General features: G+C 58.3%; 1 protein-coding gene across 1 annotated transcript in view; it reads right to left on the bottom strand.

Moving 5' to 3' along the window:
* The window catches only part of BIN1 (bridging integrator 1), a gene marked incomplete at its 5' end in the record, with an annotated part of 52,184 nt that extends 30,750 nt beyond the window's left edge, over positions 1 to 21,434 (bottom strand). The window contains one exon of the mRNA XM_084253820.1: positions 21,351 to 21,434. Within this exon, the coding sequence (XP_084109946.1) occupies positions 21,351 to 21,434 (84 nt within the window). The remainder of the gene's footprint in view (positions 1 to 21,350) is intronic.
* Between the last annotated feature and the right edge of the window lie 320 nt (positions 21,435 to 21,754).

The raw sequence follows: 21,754 nt of genomic DNA, 5'->3' as shown, positions 1-21,754 counted from the left end.
GTGGGGGACAATGCCCAGCCCTCCTCAGTCGCCAGCATAGGCCAGGCACAGATATTCTTAGGGACCACTGGTACATCTGAGCCTTGGGCCTTGAGGGTCCAAGTCCTCTTAAACAAAATGGGAGGTTCATGGACAGAAAGTACCACGCCTGACCCATTTCAGAAAGCTACCTGGAGAAGGGCCTCCCCTGGTTTTGCAACAGTTGAGCACTGGGCTGCAAAGCTGCCCACAGCCTCGGCAGCGCCAGTTCCATCCCCAGCCCCCAGAGAGGGTCCCACATGGCGTGCAGACCTCTCCTGCTGCCCGCTGCTCCCCTCAGCAATGTATTTCGTCAGTCTGCCTGCTCTGCTCCCCACTCTGGCTATTGTGAATTCTCTCACCCTCCGGCGCTTCTGACTGTACCCAGTGCTTGTATAAATAAATAAATATTTAAATAAAAAAAAAAAGCTATCTTGAGAAGCAGCCATTAAAATAAGGATTCAAATTGGCAGTCATGTTAATCTGAACTCTGGTCTTGGGTAATCAGGCCCCTTCTGATGGATCCTGGCCCCGAAGGGCCGGGGAGGTGACCAGCATCGTGAGGCAGGGCTGGTTCCCTCATGTGTGACCCCAGACTAACCGCTTAACCTCTCCACAGCTCTGTGACCACCTCTGACGTGGGAGTAACAACTGTACCGCAGCATGGCAGGGGCTCGGGGGACCACCAAGGAGTGCATCCTGGCCTAGGCCTCATTTAATCCTACTGTACCTGAGACCACTTCACAGATGAGGAAAAAAAGGCACAAACACTGGGGCCCCATCCTCATGGAACTGCGGGTGTGGCTACTGGAGGGAAAAACAAACTGGGCACTACCTGCCCCGGGACAGGGTCAAGACAAATTTCTGTCCAGTAAAATCCCACAGCCTCACTGGCTACTGGTTTCATTTCCCACCTACATACGCGGGACTTCTGAAACCTGCCAGCCTCAGCGGGAGGGAACTTCCACCTGTGTGCTGGGGTGCCCGGACCCAACGGCTCCCACCCCTGCCACCTAAGAGTAGCTCAGCCATGCCCAGATCTGCACCCATCCCCACACAGAGGCCCCAAGGCTGCTCTCACTAGGTTTCACCTAGAATACAAGCGCATGCGCAGAGTCCCACTCACTGAGCGGGAAGCCGTGGGGTCACAGGCCTCGGGGACACGGGCGCGCCAACCATCAAACACATGGCTAGTGGGGTCAGTGGGACCACCTGTGCCATGCTTGGGGACAGACCACTGAATTCAGCGGGGAGGCTTGGGGCTCAGGGGCTCCCCGCCAAGGAGCTCACACACCCCACTAAGGACTCTGCTCCCTGTCCAGAGGCTTGTTGGGAGGAAAGCAGATGCTGTGTGTCACACTCATCACGCACTTGTCACCTCGTCTCCCTTTGTACGAAAGCCTCTATGATGAGGTGACAGGAGACAGGAGCACAGGCTAGGGTGTGCGGAGGCACAGCAGGCCAGAAAGCCTCATTAGCACCACCCTGCTCCTCTCAGCACATCCTCAGCTCAGCCAGATAGGGGTGAAGGGCTACAGAAGGGGCCATTCAGCGCAGGGCAGAGGAAAGAGGGACTGGTGGCAGGAGCAAGTTGTCTGAAATCAGCCACAATTGGGCCTCTTTGGCTGTGAACTGGTACTAGCTGCCCCTGCCTGGGTAGGGTAGGAGGTTCCCCGAGACACATGACTGCCCCTCAGTGCCACAGCCCAGCAGACCGCAGGGGCCCTTCCTGTGGCGGGGACTGCGAAGGAGGAAGCGCCCCTTCCCCAGCCTCCCAACTGTGGCCTTTCTCACAGCTCGGCACCCAGAGGCCCGGATCGGCCAATCCCCACAGGAGCCTCTCCAACCCTTCTCCAGCAAAGGCTCTGGGGAAAAGGCGAGTCGATGAGCACAGCTGCGCCCGACAGTCACCAAAGCACACACAGGCCCCCGGGGCAAGACCTGCCTGAGCCGGGAAGCTCAGCATGCACCCCACAACTCACACTTAACTCACAGTTCAGTGTCTGCGTGCCTGTGACAGACAGCAAATGAGCACAGATAAATCAGGCCACACAGCCTAAGGTCTAAGAGTCACGAATGAGCCCTGAGCTGCTCCTAAGTTCCAAAACTGGATGAGGGGCATCTAGGCCTTGCCCTCTCCGAGCCAATCCAGCCAGGACACCACATGCAAAACCAGTCTGCTCAGCTGCTGGAGCAGCTCAGTCTGGAGCCTTGTGCTCCAAGAAATCCCTACTTGGGGATTTGGACCCCCTCCTCCCAGGGAGTAACCTGACCCCTGGATTGGTGGCAGTATACACCCACATCTAAATAGCAAGGGAAATTACTTTCTAGAACTCAAGGCTGGGGAGAAAAGCTGAGCCCAGAGGCCCAGGAGGGAAGCACTACTGGGGGCAGAGCCTCCACTCCCAGTCAGTCCTGGTTCCCTGTTCGGGGTCAACTGGGAAAGCCAGGGCTCCTCCAGCAGCTGCAGCACCCCATCACAGACACTCAGGAGGAATCACTCATGCCCAGCAGGGATAGGGAGCCACCCACTCCAGGACCCACCCACCCCCGCACCCCCTAATCCACACACACACTCACTCATGCTCAGACACACCAGGGAGGCCTCATCCAGCTCCCCCAGGCACCTCCACCCAGCTTCACCTTCCTGATCATTTCTTCAGGCACCTGCCCGACCTCCATAAACGCTGGCTGTGGAGTGAGCGGCCCAGCAGCTGGGCGTCACTTCTTCACCTCTTCCTCCTGGTGGGGCCTGCGGTCAGGGGTGGGGAGGGCAGCAGTGGGCCCACAGAGACAGGATGCACATCCTCACACCTCACACAGACTCCCAGACAGACAGAGGCAGACAGACAGGCAGATGATCAGGTTTTCCCACGACCACTCAGCACACTCAGGGGGACCCTCTCCTGAAGGAGTCACCCCAAGAGGCAAACATCAGGAAGGGGCCCCTGAAATCAGGCCAGATGGCTCCCTCAGGCAGACAGGGGTTTTCTGTCTCTGAGTGTCCCCTGGCCACCTCCATCTCCAGCCTCTCTCCTGCACAGCTAGGGTCAGCACAGACCTGGCCTCGTGTTCCTCCTGCCAGGACGCAGCAGCTATCCTGTGGCCATGATGGACGCCCACAGAAACGCGGTGTGAGCCTGTCCCCAGACCCTGCAGTGACCCAGGAGCCAAGCGGGCAAGGCCTCAGCAACACTGACGGAAGAGCCGAAGGGAAAGAGGTGGTAATCCCTCAACCCCCACCTTGCTCAGGCCAGATTGTATAAACCCCCTCCCAGCTTCTTCCTTTAAAATATAGACCTCAAAACTAGCTGAAAGGACCGTACAGCAAATAGCCATCCTCTCTCCACCCAACTGTCACCCACCAGGCCACATGTATTTTATCTTCATTTCTGTGTAAGAGCAGTCTGGTCCGTACATTGTATGTTAACCAAACCAATGGAAAGTAAGCTGTAGATAGACCTTCACCCCAAAATACTTCATCATGTTTCCTAAGGACAGTCTAAACATCCATATTACCATTCACACACCCAATCTGTTTAGTATTTATTTAATATTATTATCTAATGTGCAATCCATAGTCAGACATCTCCAGGTGTCCCCCCAAAATTCCCTTATGTCTGGGTTATGTGTTTGTCCATCTGGATCCAAACATGGTTCACACACGCTTCTAGTGGTTGTCTCTTGCCTCCTTTAATCCATAGTGATATCCATTAATACTTTTCTTCTCAAAGTGGGGTCCACAGACCAGCAGCATCACAGTCACCCGGGAGCCCAGGAGGAACACTGAATTTCAGGCTCCAGCCTCCTGCTGAAGTCAGTGCTCTGTTCTGTGTGCACCTGACAGTCAGCAACCCCACACCTCTCGTCTTCGCTGAGCCCACAGGGTCATCTGAGAATCCATTCTCTCCTCTATATTACCCCAACTCTAGGAAGAAGATCCCCTCCCACCCCGCCGCCCTCACAGAGCCTTTGTGGCAGGTGGGGTGGGTACACCACTAAGCACCCCTGCCTCCATTGTGCATTCAACGTGCTATAACCTACTGCCATCATTATTGCTTTCGATGCTCAAACGGTCCCAAATTTAGCAAGGAGGGGCCTCTGGGGATGTCCCCCATCATCTTTGAGCACCTCCCAGCTTCCCGGCTCCACAAGACACCCAGGGCTCAGTGCACACTTTCCCTGCCCCGTCAGACCCAGTCATTCCTCAAGGAGCTCTGCTTGCCTTTAGGGGTTGGTGTGCTCAGTATTACTGGGTACCCTTGCTCCTAGGCATCTTAGGCCATGCCTTGAGTTACCGGTTCTTACCCCACTGCAGAAATAAGAAACACAAGGAATCAGCCACAGCCAGGTAGGAGCAGAGGCCAGAACCTGTGCATCCCCTTCTCATCCACCCCCCGCAAACCATCTTTCAGCTGTGAGGGCCATCCTACCTTCAGAGCTGCAATGTTAATGCCAAAGGCTGGTGATCTGGGGGCAAGTTTGGCATGGCTAGCAGCTCCAGAGCTGCTGCGGGGCCCCTAGGTCAAGAGGAAAGCAAGGAGGCAGAAGGGGAGTCTGGCCTTCCTGGGATGGAGTCAGGCCCCTGGGCCCCAGCCCAGCATGGTTGACAGTGGGAGAAGCAACCCAGCTCCTGTCTGGCAGTGCAGCCCAGGGTTCTGGAAAGCAGGTCCCTAACACAGGAGAGGCCCCAGCAGTAAACCTTCTTGGCCTTCCACAGAGCCATGCTCGCCACATTCTTGCTTTGCCTTACAACTTCCCGAAGGTTTGATGACTTTTTAAGAATGATACATGTTGAAATACTGGCCTTGGACAAAAGCCAGGGATAACTTTCCACCCCCAGGAAGCAAAGATGGTGCCCCACACTCAGGCTGCCCATGCAATGCCCGTGGCACACTCAGACCCCCGTACACACTGCCAATAGTGGCCCAGGATGGTAAGCTGGGGTCCAGGCCCAGGGGGGCCCAGCTCAGGCAGGCGGGACTCCAGGAGGAAAGGGAGGCGCCCAACTCCAGCTGCCCCAATCTGACCCAACCGGATATACCCACATGACTGCCCCCAGCAGACTCGCCTGGCTGGAGGTCCCCTGTCCCTGGGCACCTCCATCCCTCCCCCACCCCCCTACCCCAGGCTGGCTCTGGAGAAGGGTCATCTGCCATCCTGCTTTCCACCTTGGGGGAAAAGTTGGGAGCCCAGCTCCTGCTCCAGAGAGCCCCCCTCACCTTCAGATGCCCTCTGCCACACCGCCCACCCACCCAGCCCAGCCCCCAGCGGGTCCCAGCTGCGGGCATTGCATCATTGCATCAGTCACCCCAAGTTCCACAAAGATCACTCTGCGAGACAGGACCCCAGGGAACCTGGGCCAAGGACCCACCTTGACAGGAGCCCTCCTGCCTTGACATGCCCTTATGGTTACACTCAAAGCACCAGACTGTCCTGAAGGGGCCACCATGGGTGCCATTTTACAGATGAGGAGATGGAGGCTCACAGAGCTGCCAGCTAGTGGCACAGCCAGGCCCCCACACCTGACGGAATCCCAAGCCCAAACTCAACTTGTGATTCTCGAGCGAGCGCTCACAGACACTCGGGAGCAACAGGCAGTGTGTCTAGGGCCTACCGCGAAAGCTTCGCACTCCATCTTGCTCTGTTCCAAAGATTTCACTGGTAAAGAAAACACTCTTGTGACATAACCAGCATCGACAGACAGACGGTATTACAATGCAGTTTGCCAACATTTTTGCAATGAAATACAAAACAAGGAAAACCTTTCCAGGTTCCTCCTGGCCAACTGAGGCTACCCCCTACTGAGGGGGCGCCTGAGCCTCACCCACACGTGGCGATCTGTTCTTTTACAAGTCCCCATATTCTGGAAGCTGCTGTCCCCTGACACCAGCCAGCACAGACTCATCCTTTTCTGAGGGCGCCCCCGTAAGAGCAGCTGGCTGAGGAGGTCAACTTGACTTCTTTGCATTCCCTCTCCACCATTATCGTCTCATTTCTTTTACTGATTTTCTCTTTCCTACCAGCTAGAGTTGAAAGAATGTTTGGCTGCCATTTTTATAGCCTTAGCTGGCCACATAAAAACTCTGCCTTCACGATGTCACCCACAGAGCAATGCCAGGGTGCAGAGGGCCCATAGCCTTTCTGTAGCAACACCCTCTCCAGCCCGGGGCTTGGGCTTATTTAAGCCTGCCCCGACAAAGGTGGGGGTGGAGGGGTCTTCCCCTCCCCCACGCCCATCTCCCCAGGTGGAAGGGTAGCCTCCCCAGGAAAGGAGTTTCCAACAGAGGTGGCCAGTAAAGCCCCTCCCCCCTCCCCTCCCAGGTGCCTGAAATTCCAGCCAGTTCAGCAGATAAGCCTGTGCTGGCCACTGGGGTGGGGACGCCTGAGCCTCAGAGGAAGTTGGGGTGGGCTATGGTATTGGGTTCAGGAGACAGACCGAAGGGAAGCAGAGGCAGCAGGAGCTAGGAGTCCTCAGAGGGGCCAGGCTGGGCTGCTGGCGCTGAGGTGGAGGCCACAGGTGGAGTGTTCAAGTGTTCTCCAAATCCTGTGAGGAAAGGGAGGTGCGCCAAGATAGGCAAACAGACCCAATGGCCCTGGTCTCAGGCTACCTAAGCAGAGAGCTGAATTTGAACACGACCCCCAGCTTCCAAACCCAATGTCTCTAGCAGCCACAGAACCTCTTCTCACACAGGCATGGGGCAGCAGCCCTAAAGGCTGCTGATGGGGGGCTCAGGGTTGGTGGTGGCCTTCTCCTCCCTTCAGAGCCCCCCCTCTCCACCAACAAGAGCCCCTCAACTACCCAGCCCCCCCCCCAAGCCCTCCCCACTCCACTGAACCCACACTCCATGAGAGAACTTTTCACCAGTTTCTCTTAGTGGGCCCCATTCACTCCCTCCCTCAAGACCGCCTGACTTAATTTTGCCCCTCACAACCCAGATCCCAGAGTCCCCTGAGCCCCAGGGCTTGCTCTTCTGGACTCCGGCTCCTCTTGGACACCCTCCTGATCCAGCTCCACAGGGAGCAAAGCAAGATTCCCACCCTGGTAGGGCCAAAACTCCCAGGGGAAGGCCTGAGGGCTGGAGACAGGGGTCTCAGAACAAAATCTAACAGGGCATGGAGGGGAGCGAGGAGGGGCTGCCTTGGGGAGGGACTTAGGTGAGTGAGGGAAGGCCCTCAGAGCAGAGGCCTACCTGTCTACCGAGGGAGAAAAGGCTGCCAGGCAGAGGCACAGCACGTGCAAAGGCCCTGAGGTGGAACTAGCAAGCCAGGGGAACAGGTGGGAGGGAAGAGGATGCCCTGAAACACCAGGCACCAGGTTTCATGCTGAGCACTTAGCAAGGTTCATCAAGCAATCCCCTCCACACCCTCTTGAAGGAAATATCATCCCACTTTGCAGATGAGCACACTGAGACACTGCTTTAAAAACTCTACAGGGAGGGCCTCCCCTGGTGACACAGCTGTTGAGCGCTGGGCTGTGAAGCTGCCCGCAGCCTCTGCAGTGCCAGTTCAATCCCTGGCCACGGGCGAGGGTCCCACATGGCGCGCAGACCTCGACCGCTGCTCCCCTCAGCAGTGTACTTCATCAGTCTGCCTGTTTTGTTCCCCGCTCTGGCTCTGGTGAGTTCTCTCATTCTCCCGCACTTCTGATTGTACCCAGTGCTTGTATAGGTAAATAAATAAATCTTAAAAAAAATAAAAATAAAAACTCCACAGGGGGAGCCTCCCTGGTGGCTCAAGGGGTTGAGCATGGCACTGTGAGGCGGTCCACAGCCTCTGCAGTGCAGGTTCAATCCCCAGCTCGCCGGGGAGCAGGCCGCATGGCACAGCAGACCTCTCCTGTCTTGCCCGCTGCTCCCCTCAGCAGTGTATTTCAGTCAGTCTGCCTGTTCTGTTCCCTGCTCTGTCTCTGGTGAGTCCTCTGACCCCCCTCACCTCTGGCCTGTACCCCAGCTCTTGTATGCATAAATAAATAAATCTAAAAAAAAAAAAACTCCACAGGGTCACACAGTCAGCCCGCAGGGAGGCTGGGGTTCACCCCCAGTCTGGCTCTGAGGCTGCAACCTGTGACTACCAGGAAAACTGCCCGGCAGCCAGGTTGAAGCAAGGGAGGCCCCGGCAAGACTCCGGCATTGCAGACCCAGCAGGAAAAGGAGCACCTGGGGAGCTTGGGCTGATCCAGAACTTGGAGGCTCCCAGGCAGCTGAGCAGGGACAGACAGCAAGGCAGGGTGGCGCAGGGAGCCCTTAGAGGAAGACTGAAAGGATGCAGGAGAGAGCAACAGACAGTTGACGAGTGGTCGAATGTGGGGTGACAAAGAACTGAAGGGGACCCCAGGGTTTGAGCAATGAGGAAAAGAGCTGTCATTGCCAGGGATGGAAACACCCGAGGCGGACACCCTAGGGGACTTAACACCTGAGGGGACTTAACACCTGAGGGGAAGGCCTGGTGTGTTTGAGGAATGCAGAGAATCAGGAGGAAGGTGGGAAAGCTGGGGAGAGGAAGGTGGGAAAGCAGCGGCCAGGAAGCCTGGGGCAGCCAGGGCACACCCCATGGTCTGGCACCCCCACTTCCTGCCCACCCACCCCCGCAGTCACTCCCACTCTGCTGACCAGTGCAGGGTGTGACCAGCTCCGAGTATCTGGCCTGGACAGCTGGGAAGGAGGCGCACCCCCTGACCTGCACCCCTTCTAGTGGAGAGGCCACCAAGGCAAGAGAGATGGGGGCAGGCCTGGGCTGTGCACCCCTAGTCAGGGAACTTCACCCTGCTGAGTTCTGAGCCTCATCAGTGAAATGGAAGCAAGACCCCTGGAGGGAGTGTTCAGATGACATGAGCTTGTGTGGAGAACACGGCCTAGCACAGGCTGATTTCCTTCCTGCCCCCTGGCCCCTCAACAGACCTGAGATTCCTCCCACCCAAGCCAGAAAGCTCTGGCAGCCTCTCCGCCCTAGTCCCCACCCCCAGCCCACACACGCCTCGCCTCTCTGGGTGCTGCCTTCAGAGCACCTGCTCCCCATGACTCATCCCGGCTTACGCTCTCACGACATCGCTAGTGGACAGCAAGTTCCTCCTACCCGCCTCCCTCTCCAGACCCAACCTCCTCCCAGCAGCCTCTTTGCCCACGGGACCCTGGCAAGCCCGCCCCTCACCACCCTCTCCCATGATCCCCTCCCATCCAGTAAAAGAGTAAAATGGCCAAGGCTCCAGGAAGACAGCAGCCCTAAGTACCAGCCTCTTAGGACCAGCAGTGGTCACCATGAACAGCCCTGGGATGGGCCTGGCAGTGGACAACCCAGTGCCGAGCCTGCGTACGTACAGCCCACTTCATAGAGAGGCTAGGAGAGGACGCACCCCCCGGGGGGGGGGCCAAGCAGGCGGGGACACAAGGTACCCGCTGGCCTCTTCTGCAGGGCTGGGTGGGCCTTCAAAGGATAGACCAGATCCCACTGAGGCCCAGCCCCCAACCACCTGTTCACAGATGTCAGCACAGTCACCCCCAGGGCCCCACCTGTTCTCTCCATGCAACTGTGGGAGCTATTCTCAGCCCAGGCTCCAGGACACTGGGCATCAACACAGGGCAGGAATCTGCCCCTCAGCCCACCCGCCTCCCACCCACCCTTCATCACCTGCTCCTGAGTTTTGTGGGGGAACAGCCTGTGCAGAGGAGCAGCAGAGCACCAAGCCAGAACCGCACAGAGGAGGTGAAGGCCCTGCTCACCCATCTGCCAAGCACAGATCTGACCATGGGCACCCCCACAGTCTACACTAGGAAACCCCACTTCCCACTGATGCCAGGTCATGCTGGCCCTGCACATCGCCTCCTCCAGGCAGCCTTCTCAGACTCCACCCCAAGCACGAGGCTTGTCCCACTGGATCCCTCAGCTGTTTGCATTTGTCCGTTCCTGGTGAGAAGCCCAATCTAAATGTGCAGCTGGGTGATTCACACATGTTACCCATCAGAATCCTCCACGTGCACATACATGAAAATGGAGCTATGAGGCAGCAGCTAAAGGAGCAAAGATGTGGTATTTTTCCAAGCGTGTTAGTACTATCATTTTGGTTATTGTTGTTATTTTTGTTTTTCAAAGCAGCTGATGTCCAGAATTAGCTCTTAACAGCCCCCAGCCAGCCTTACACACCTAGCAAACACACAGACACGACACCAGTCCCAGTGGTCACTTCCAGGTCCTCACGTGCCCAGGAAGTGTGCTAGGGGCTGCCCTGCCAGAGCCCCGGTCATATACAAGATCCCAGGAACCACCACCCCCACCCCCGCCCAGTGTGGCTGCCTGGTAGCCTCCCTCTCAGCTGCCTAGATCGGGAGTGGCACTGCCCAGGCTGCAGAAATTGGGGGCAGCCTCCTCTGGTCTCTTGGCGTGCACCATGGGCAGGGTGACCTGAGCATTCTGAACGGGATGCAGGCTTCCAGGTCAGTGGTGCTGCCGACCAGCGTTGACTCAGCCCTCCCACCGGGCCCTGTGGCCCACACCGCACTGCAGGACCCTGCCGCAGTGTCCCAGGCTGACAGCACCGGCATCAGATTACTGGGGGAGACACCTGCCTGGTCCCCCAGATCCAGGGCAGCACTGCCCCCCAAGAAGGGCACGGGGTCCCCCTCAGTTGTGGCCTTGTCCAGGCCCAAAGCCTACCCCGCCAGGAGGGCTGGGCTGTTCAATGGGGGGTAGGTGTTGACACTGCAGCTCAGTCAGGCCCACTTCCAGAACTGGTCTATTGAATCCGGGCGGGGGGGGGGCGGTTGACACACTTAAATAACCCCCTAGCTCAGTTACTATTTAAGAAAAACAGCATTATTTGGGTTCCAACTCAGGTTCAGCAAATACATCCAACTACTGGTGGATTCTGTTTCTCAGTTTAAATGAAGACTTAGTTTGTATTCCTGGCCATCAATTTGCCCTTAAGTCTCCCCCATTCCAGGCTCCCCCCACAACTCTTCCTGGAAGGTACGAACCATGGTATGTGTGCCCGGCTCTCCCGGTACCCTGAGGCCAGCTCCATTCAAATCTGACCCTGACCGGCCAGGTCCCTTGATTCCGCAGGCACCTACCTCCATTCTCCACCGCCCTCACAGAGGGAGTCACTGGGGACCTGGGGGCCTCTTTAACACAGTGAAGGGTCAGCTCTGTGGGTAGACCTTCACCTCCCATGTGCCAGGGCCCACCAGGGGTCCCACCCTTCCCCCTATACACATACACCCCAGGTGTTCACCCCCCAGGCGGCCCACACACATGGATTTTCATTTGAAAACGCTTCAGCACACAATTTACTCTTTGTCACTTCCCAGCATCTGCACCGCCCTCCACTCCCTGGATTCATGGGTGGGGGTGGCAGCACCCACGAAAGATCACCCTGGGGCCAAGTCTGATGACTAGAAGGGAGGAAACCCCAGAGTTTCCTGAACCTCCAGCATTCTTTCTGCCAAATGATCCAGTTTTGCCTACTTCACAGGTGACCAGAGAAACAAATGAGAAATGGCAACAGGTCCTAGTTAATTACAAATGCCACCGTGTCCTCTTCTCCTCAACCACCTAGGCCCAGCTGGACGCAGCAGGAGCTCAGCATGGCCATTATCACGTATAGGAGTCCAGGAGTTCCCTTTATGTCACCGAATGGAGAATTGCTTCCCACTTCCCAGAAGGGCACAATAAGGCTGGGTGGCCTAGTAGGGTTCAACCCAGGGCTCTCAAGCCTGTGCTCTTTGCTGCACAGCAGACTCCTAGAACGAATGCATGCATGCATGAGAATGAATGAATGAATGCCTCCAGCTCCATACCCCTCCTCTGGCCCCTCAGACCAGAGCCCAGCGGGAATCATTTGCTCACCCCAAACCTGATTCAATTATACTCTGGCCAGAGGGCCTGACATACCCTAGGGAAGGTAATACACCTCCCAATTTAGCTTTTCAGTCTCTACAGGAAAAGGAAACAAAAATGTATGTTACAGTTCAATTTTAAGAATCCTGTCATGAGCAAAGACAAACAGCTCAAAACACAAAAACCAGAATGGTTCAAATCTGTGAGTTCTGTTAGAAACAAAAGACCCAAAATGGAATCCCTTAGGCTAAATCCCATGTCACCAAACCAAGATGTAATGACAGTTTTGGCTCTCCCAGAAATGGAATCTTAAACCGGTCAATCAGGAATTACCTGAACGCACACAGGAGGACACCTACCTAACAGACCTCAGTCTCCCGGAAAGGAAAGTGACCTTGCCTTGACCTACCCGCTTTTTACTAGTAGAATTTCTTTGCCCCCCTTCTCTTCTGCCTATAAAAGCTCTTGGAGGTGGTCTGTCTCTATGCTATGCGATGCTGTCCCTTTCACAAATCATTGACTAAAGTCAATAAAATCTTAAAAAAAAATTTAACATTTATTTATTTATACAAGAACCGGGGTACAGGTCAGATGTGCAGGGGGGTGAGAGGACTCACCAGAGACAGAGCAGTGCACAGAACAAGCAGACTGACGAAACACACTGCAAAGGGGAGCAGCGGGCGCGACGGGAAAGGTCTGCTGTGCCATGTGCGCCGACTGGCCAACTGTAATCAATTTAACTTTGTTTTGTTTTTTTAGCAGTTTGTAATTTTTTAACAGTTTTCAGGGGCTTCCTCAAAATGCTCCTTGGCAAAGAACACTGGTGTCAGAACTCCTACCTCCAACGGGCCAGGCCCCCTCACATTCACTTCTTCTTGAATACCTCACAAGGCAGCAAGGCAGGAAGGGAAGGAACTCTGGTTCCCAGTCACAGACACAGGGCTCAGTTCACAGTGTACAGCTTGCCTGTGGGCCCCAGAATAGGCCTCGGCCCACACTCTTCCTCTCTTGCCTGGGGTCTGCCCTCCCACGCATCCCCTTGAACTTTCTTCTCCCCTTGCCCCTATTCCTGCCTTCACCCAGAGCCAGCTGGGGTTGGCACCCTCCTCTCCCCCATCACCTGTATCTTTACCACCGATAGCTATCAATTGACTGGATGGCATCCTAAGAGAGCCGACACCATAGCAGAACAGGGAAACAGGGGAGCCACGGGAGGGGGAGCAGGCAGGAGTGGGAGGGGCCTCACCCTGGCCAGGTCTGTCCCTAGGGCCCGATGGCGTGCCCAGGCTAGCCCAGGGCTCAGGCATGTTGGAGATAGTCCTGAGAGGCCAGCTGAGCAAAGGGTCCAAAGAAAGCAGCAGCAGCTGTTGGAAAAAGAGGCTGGACTGGCAAAGGCTCACCTGTCACCTCACCCCCTTCTGGCCCCACAACCTCTGCAAAGTGCCTCAAGCCTCAGGCCTCCATGGAAGCCCCACCTCCCTCACTGACCAGCACTGCCCATGCCTCACATCTCCGTCCTCACATTACCTTACAGTTGTCCACACCTCCCCCTGAAGTCTCAATTGGGGTCTGGGGTCCCCACCAGTTGGCATGACCTTTCTATCTCTGAGGACCCCTCCCCTGCCTGACTCAGGAACAAGGAGACGCCCACAAAGTCAACTGGTCAATAGCCTGGCCTCCACGGGATGCCTACAAGAGAGGTGAACAGATTTACTGACAGCCCCAAAGCTGTCAAGCTCTCCAGGTTGTGTACCCCACCGTTGGCATGCCCTTGGGGCTTCAAGCAGAGATGCAGAAAAGAGAAGCAGCAGCTATGCCAGTGATGGATACTGTATACACATCAGCCTTGCCAGGTCTGGGGGGGCCTCCAGGACAGCAGCCCTGACTAAGACCCCCTGCTGCCTCAGGTAAGCCCCTGAGTCATTCTGCTGTGGGCACGGCTGGATTCTAACCTGCCCAAAGCCAAGACCACTCCCTCAGGGGACTCGGGGACTCATCCTCCACAACCCCAGCTTCCTCCTCTTCATCAAAAAGCCAGGGGACCTCCCATAGCAACGGTGAATCACTGGGTGAAAGATGAACGACTCAGGCAACGCCTGAAGAAGAAAACTGTACGGGTAGGGGCTCCTGTCAGTCCCTCACAGCCCACAAGGGCCTGGTCCCCCCTCCACCTATCTTTTCCCACGCAGACCTCGTCCCTCCCCACCCACGACCTACCTCTTTTGCCCTCAAGTCTAGCTCGGATGCCACCTCCTCTGAGGGCAGGGGAAGATCCTTCTGTGAATACCCTCAGCACCCCGCCTGCTGGCTCCACAGTGGGCAAGCCAAAAAGCAGGAGAATGACAGCACAGTCAATACAGTCATCACAGTCTCTGGTTGCTTATTCAGTGTGAGAAACTGAGCATCCCCCACCAAGGCTATGCCCCCAGGAAGGTGCCCCAGGGGCTCCAAGATGGGGTGGAGTGCAGGGCCTCCGAAGGCCTGAGAGCCCAGTCCAGCCCGGAGTCCCTTCCCCCAGTCCTGTGGCGGATGCTGCCACCAGCCGCCCACGCACACCTAGCCCACGACGCAGTAGCCCGTGCTGCTGGTGGCCCCATGATGCAGCTGCGGCCCCGCATCACTGCAGCCTTCTGCCTTAAGCTGGACCCTCACATTGCAGAGGGGGAGTTATCTGCAGCTCACTGGCCTTCACAGGACAGAGGCAGCAGTGGAGAGCCTACCATGCCCCCAGAATCAGTCATAGCACTGGGGCACCACAGCAGTCCAGGCCCCATCTCCAGCTCTCCCTCCATACTGTGGCCTCCGCCCCAGCCCAGTTACTGCTCCCGAGCACCCAGGTTTCTGCACTCAGACACTGCAGCCCCTGCTCAGGTAAGCCCCTGAGTCATTCTGCTGTGGGAGAAGCTGCTGTGGAGTGAAGCCCAGGTCCCCCAGGCTGCCAGGGCGTGCCTTCAGCCTGGACCCAGAACAGCGGCCTCCTTGCTTCATGGGGTCAGTCACAGAGTGGAACAGAGAACCCCAGAAGCAGCGAGTCCTAGGCCTTTAGCTCCCACACCATGAAGTCTTCCCAGAGTGTGTGTGGTCAGGGGCATGACAACTTCCTCCCCAAGAACATCAAGGAACAACTGGTATTATCATCATTTTATAAAAGAAACTCTGTCGCAACAACATAAAAATAGATGCAATCTCAGAATAAAAGGTGTTTCTTTATATTGAATCAGCTGGATGCAGATTTTATATTTAGAAACACACACACACACACACACACACACACACACACAGAGAGAACCTTGTATGTCCTTGTTTGCAAGCAGGAACTGCTGTCTCTAAGACCTGCATCAGGAAGCCCCATCCCCTTCCCCAGCCCACCACACATTCTGGAAGGGGAGAGGCTGCATTCCCAGGTAGAGATCCAGGAGGAGAAAGAAACTCCTGGGGACTAAAATCTGCCAATGAGCCCCCCACAGATAGGCCTTAGAGGGCTTCATGGAGACAAGCATCTATTTGCATGTCTCAGCCTTTTCCCAGCCCCCAAGGGTAACAGGAGAGGTGACAACCCAGAAGGAGGGCCAGGATAGGCCTAGGGCAAGTCACACCCCTGCTCAACCTCACTTTTCCCTACTGAGTGGGCATTGAAGGAGAACTTTTCCCAAGCACCTGCACTGGGAGGGCGCAGTAACCCACAGCTGTTGTTATTCAGTCTGCATTTGACAACACTTTCCCTTGGGATGAGAAGATCCTGCCTTTCTCTTCCCAATTCCCCAGCCGTGACCCTGTCCACCCCAGACATGAAGCCCACTTCTGGCCCAGTACAGAACAGTGAGGCCTCTCTGGGGAGGTCCAGGGGGCCTGCATGCCAGTCAGGCCCCAGGAGGGTACCCCTCAACAGCACAAAAATGGTGCCTTTAGGGAGCAGAACCACAGGCCCAGCCTTTGTCAGCAGCTCCCCGGCAGGTCTGGACCACCTCCCCACAGCACACACCCCTATCTCAGGAAACTGAGGCTCGCAAAGATCAACGTGACTTGCCCAAGGGTCGTAACTCATGGGGCGAGGGCCTGGGTGCCCTCTACCACACCGAGGCACTGCTTGATGTGAAAATCCTGCAAATGCCCCCGCAACCCCCCAGTAGGGGCCATCTTTGCTGCCTTTCCCTCCACTTTCAGGGGCCCCTCCCACGGCCCATCCTACCTCCTGGGCAAGAGCCCCAACCAGCCATGCTGCATCTGCCCAGGCCTGCCCCCTCTCAGCACCCTGCTGAATGACTGAAGCACTGGTGTCCTTTTCTTTGCAGCCTTCATTCTAAGACCTGCCGAAGAGGCAGCTTCAAAAAAACACAACATGCCAGGTGACACCCAACAGGAAGCCCTCCGCACCCCCCAGGTGCCCTCCCACCATCAAATCCCCCTTACACTGTGTGAGTGTCACGTTCACCTGAGTCCCCAGCTCAGGGCTCCGGTAGCAGGGTCAGATAGGGGATGCTGGCAAAAGGCGAAGTCAGCAATCCATCCCACTGCAGAAAACCCCAGCCACACCGATCCTATAACCACCTGCCATGGTAGCTGGCATTCTCTCCCTTGGCTCCCCAGATAAAATGTAGGCTCCCTAAGGGCAGAGGCTTGGTTTCATTCACCCCGGTCTCACCCATCCTCAGAACAGTGCCCAGCACAGAGGGGGGACTCAGTGTGTGTTTCACAAATAAATGAAAGAATAAGCAAACCCACGATCCCTGTGCTGTTGGCCAAAGTGAAGCACAGAAAGGAGAAAACTTGCCCTGGGTCAGGAGTCACCCTGGAACTATGTGGTTCTGAGTCCAAGCCCTCTCCTGCTGCAGGCACTCGGGCACCCCACCCCCCACACACCCAGGAATGGGCATCGTAAACCCTGACCAGCTAAGGCTCAGCCTGGATTAGCTGTCCACAGAGCTGCAACGGACACTCCCAGGTGAGGGCTGGGGAGAGGCCTGGGCTGGGCCTGAGCTGCAGTGCAGGCTCATTGTACCGCTTCGCACCGTGTGAGCACTTGCTAGGGGCTGGGTGCTTGTCAGAGGCCTCACTCTCTACCATGGACATGTGAAGAAGACCATGACTACCCCCACTTATACATGAGGAAACAGGGCTCAGGAAGGCCCAGTGGAAGACCTGGACAGCCTGCCCGCCAAACCCACGCGTTCTCTGGCACTGTGGGGCCTTCTCTTCTATGGCAAGACAAAAGGCCTGTACAGGGTAGGACCCAGGAATCCTTAAATATCATGGTCAAAGAACTATGTAAGGCCTGGCTCTTGGGTAAAGGCCAGAGGGAGTGACTAGGGCATTCGCCTCACATTGTCCGAATCACGCAGCTTATAAGGATGCTAGAGTGGGGCTGCCATCACCTGTCCAGGACAAGGTCAGAAACCAGGCAGCAAAGGTGAGAAGGGGAATTGGACAAAGTCATTTGTGAGTAAAGGGGGAGAAGGGTTGAAACCTCAGTTTCTCTGAGATTCTGTGGGATACAAACATGTCCCCTGCATTCAAAACTGTATCTGACCCAAACCTAACTCCGGCCACCCCCACAGTGCTGACGCCCCTCTCTTAAGATGGTCACTCTCACCCTTCACCTTGACCCATACCTGTCCCTCCTGAGAACCTTCTCTTGGCCCACGAAGCCCAGGAGTTACTGACCTCTACAGGCCCATGGGTAGAACAGCCTTTGCCTGACAGTGAGCCCTCCCATGAAGCAGCAGGCTAGGCCTCTGCACCCCACTCAGGGGCTGCTGGACCAGAGACATCTGCAGGATGTGCTTCCGACCCACTCTTGCTCTCATTCCTTAGTTCAACGTCCACCTCCCCCATATACACCCCGCTTTGGGAAGATACACTCAGGAGTGTCCTCCAGCAAGCGAGATGAGCCATCTACACAAGTCAGTTCGGGCTCATCTGCATGAGTCAGTTCGAGCTCATCTACATAAGTAAATGAGCCCAAACTGGAGGGATACAAAAAAGTTTATGTAGACCGGAGGAAGAGAGTAAGACAATATGGAGGAAGAGAGGAAGAGACAGCACAGGGCCGGACAAGAAAGGAGCAGGAAAAGGGCTCAGCTTCTCAGGAACAAGGACAGGCCCTGACCTGAAGAGAGAAAGAGAGAATGTGGGTGGAGGTGAGCGACTATCACTGGAGACAGGGCAAGAAGGGAGGTGGAAGGCGCCTGGGGCCTCAGAGACCCTCCAGGGGCCTAGGGGGGCTTCCAGGCAGGGCATGGCTATTCATATAGCAGCCGTGAGGACAAGGCCAGCTCCCCCCGTGGAGGCCGCCACATGGCTCCTGCGTGAAGAGACCCTGATCCCTAGATGAGCAGCACTGCCCTGGCCATGTGTCAGGGCTCTATAAATAACTGCCACTGGGCCTTCCTCTAGCAAGCATCTGTTCCTCCAGGCCTGTGCTGTGTGTCCACTCACAGCCCTGAACCCCACATCCCCCAGCTGGACTCCCCACCAAGCAGCCTGCGCCCCTCCCAGCAGGATCAGGGCCAGCACCCCATGGGGGGGAGAGAGAGAACGTGAACACACCCTGCTGGGCCTTTCTCCTGTGCTCATCCTCAGCCCTGTTCCACCAGTACCAGGCCCGCTCCCCCGAGCACACTCCACGACAACTTCTGGGCGGTGGATCACAGGGCCGGGAGGCCAGATTCACTCCTACCTCCAGCTGTCCCTTCTCCCCAAGCATCCCATGCCAACCACTGCCCAGGGGCCCGGCCCGCCAACTCTAATCCTCTCTGTCATCTGATCCAGTTCCACCCAAAGCTGACTCTGCCCAGCCACCGTTCTGAGGCCCAAAAATGGACATAGACATTTATACAGGGTCCAGCAAGCCAAACACTGTGAGAAGATGACCTCATGGCGCCCATGGGCCTGGGCTTCAGGCACACAGCACCGGCACTCTGGGGATAACTGGGGCTAGTTGCAGCAGGGACAGACATGCTGGCTGCCCCTGCTGATGTCATCCCATGCCCTCCTTACACCAGGGGCCGGAGAACAATCAGCACAGAACCCTGCGTACCCCCTCCCCCCACAGGCTGCACCCAGGACCAGCACAGGGGAAGTATCCAGGCAGGATATGCTAAATGAGGGAACATGGTAAAGCAGCCTCACCACTCAGACCGCCCACAGGCCTGTGCCAGGCTCCCCAGCCAATTTGTTCATAACAGTTACTCAACATGGGCTGGGGCCAGGTGAACACCATGGCCTCCGGGAGCGCCCAGAGCAACGCAGGAGGCAGGCAGGTGGATGAGTGATGCCAAGCCAGGAGGGCAGAGGAGCGCTAGCTCTCCTTGACCACAATGTCACCCAGTGAATCCTGGTGGTGTTTGGGTTGAAAGGGAAGTGCAGAAATCGAGGGAGGAGAGGAGACCCGTCTACGGGGATGCTATCTGGTATCTACACTATCTAGCACAAAGCCCTGCTTATCCTAGATCAGGAAATAGCCTTCTAGAAAAACAGGACATTGCCTCATTATTCACTGATGTGACGGGTTAGGGGATGGGAGGGATGTGTGCCTGTAACACCACCGACAGTGCAAGCTGGCCCTGAATGCAGCCAGACCAAGCTAAGAGGGCAGCCGAGTCAGGGGCACCTGGGCGTGACAGGCTCCGTGCCACAGAACGGCAAAAAGGACAGACTGGTGTGGATGGGGCAGAGCCCAAGGGCAGGCAGGAAAGAAAGGCTGCTTTCAGAGATGCAGCCAGCAGACCTGCCCCGTTGCTCTGGCTGCTGCTAACCCAGCACCCAGGGCAGAGTGGCACTAAGAAGCTCCAGTGTCACGAAACCCTGCAGGCTCAGCGGGCGCCAGCCCTTGGCCCAGGCGCACATCCATACCGACCAGCTGCCCATGGCCACAGCACAGGGGGCTGAAAGGGGTGGGGTCAATAATGACACATCCCACTTACACGGAGGGAACAGGGCCCATGTCTGCTGCTCCTGAAATGCCTGGAAGAGACTGCCACAGAAACGAGGCCATCAGGGTGAAGAGGACACAGCAAGAGCCTTTAAAGGGTCGCCGGGGCGCAGCAGGTCAGCGCGGAGTGGGGCCAGGCCCTTGTCCAGCTAACCCCCTGCTTGCCATTCATTTTCCGTGGGCCCCTGCGAGGCAGGCAGTGCTGTCACCCAGAGCAGCCTGCTCCAGGCACCTAGAGGGATTACCCAGTGCTGGGAAGAGGGTGGGGAGCAGCATCTGCCACCCCACCCCCAACCTGGGCGACTGCAGCCTTCCCAGCCCCCAGCCAGCTATCTGTGGCACTCCACTCCCTCCTCCTGTCGGGGGAAGGGCCTGGGCAGCGGAGGCCAGCCGGGTCTGGAGCCAGGCTGCAGGCCCTTCAGGTTCCTGCGTCCAGGCCCGTAAGGACGAGCTACAGGACCGTGAGCCAGAGTCAGGGGAAGCGCCCGCCGCCCCCGACCCCACACACACCCCCTCCCGCCCAGTCACGTGACCGCATCCTTGGGGAGCCCCAGGTCTCAACTGCAAAAGTCATTGTTTATAAACAGCCGCAAGCCTGGCCGTGGAGGCCCAGCCAGCCCCTCCGTCCCCACGTGGCCTCCCGACGGTCGGGAGAGGGCCCCGCTCCGCCAGGGGTAGGGGCACCCCGGGGTCCCCCCAGGCGCGAGCGCAGTCTCTGCACTATCAGGTTTCAGAGCCGGAGCCGGCAGGGGAAGTGGCGTCAGCCGCTGGCGTGATCCCCGTAATACCCCGAAGGTGGCGAGGGGGAGAGAGCAGAGCCGCGCAGACCCCCGCCCCCAGCCCACATTTCCTGCGCCGTCGGGGTGCCCCGGCCCCAGTTCCCACGCCAGGGGCCGCGACTCCCGGCGCAAAGCGGCCGGATTCCCAGCCGGGCCCTCCACGCCCCCGCCGCGCCCCCTCCGGCCGGCGCGGGGCCCCCAAGTCCGAGCCGCCCCCCTTCCCGGCCGCCGGAAGCGCCGAGGCCAGCGGGCATCTCCCGGCGGGGCGCGCAGCCCGCGGCTCCCGGGCAGGCCGGAGCGTCGGCGCGGGCGCCCCTCGGAGGCGACCCCGACCCGCGCCGGCAGGAGAGGAGCACGCGGAGCGGCGGGGCCGGGGTCGGCGGCGCAGGAGGCGCCCGGGGCCCGGGGCGGGGCGGGCGCGCGGGGTGCCCGGGGAGAGGCGCGGGTCTGCGCCCGCCCCGCCGGCGAGTCCGGGCGGCCTGGCAGGGCTGGGGGTCCCCTCGTCTCCAGCCCCCGGGCGGGGGGCGCCCAGACCTCGCGACCCGGAGGCGCCCGGTGCGTGGGCCGCTCTTGGCCGCAGACGCGCCGCGGGGTACACGACGCTGGGGCGGGGTGGGGGCTGGGACGGCGACAGCCGCGTTCCCTCCGGGCCCCGCGGAGGACCCCGGCCGCAGAGGCCGTCCAGAGCGCCAGGGGTGCAGGCGGCGGCCCCGGGGCCGCGGTCGCGGGGACCGGCGCCGGGGGCGGGTGGGGGCGGGGAGCTAGGTGTGCGGCGGGCGCGGCGGGCTCACCTTCTCCTGCGCGCGGGTGAGCTTCTTCTGCACGTTGCTGGCGATCTTCCCCGCCGACACCCCCTTGCTGCCCATCTCCGCCATCGCGGCGCAGCCCTCGCCCCGCGGCGGGCCCGATCCGCGTCCCCAGCCGGCAGCGCCCCGCGCGCCCCGGCTCCGCGCCGCACCGAGACGCCGGCGGACTGGGGGGCGGAGCGTGCGCGGGCGAGCGCGGGCCGGGGCGGGGAGGGGCGGGGCCGGGCCTCGGGCGATGGTCAGCGCCCCCCGCCCGCCCCCCTGGACGGGAGGCGGCCTTTTAAAGGGCCACCCCGGCGCCCAGGCCTGGGCGGGCGGGGGGAGCGGCGCGCGCAGGTGCGGGGCGGGCGGCGCGCAGGACTGGGGGGGGGGGGGCGCAGGGTGACACC

This window comes from Talpa europaea, assembly GCF_964194135.1.
Source record: "Talpa europaea genome assembly, chromosome: 1".
In the NCBI taxonomy this organism is placed as follows: domain Eukaryota; kingdom Metazoa; phylum Chordata; class Mammalia; order Eulipotyphla; family Talpidae; genus Talpa; species Talpa europaea.
Note: the sequence above shows the minus strand (reverse complement) of the source record. Positions and strands in the feature narration are given on the sequence as shown.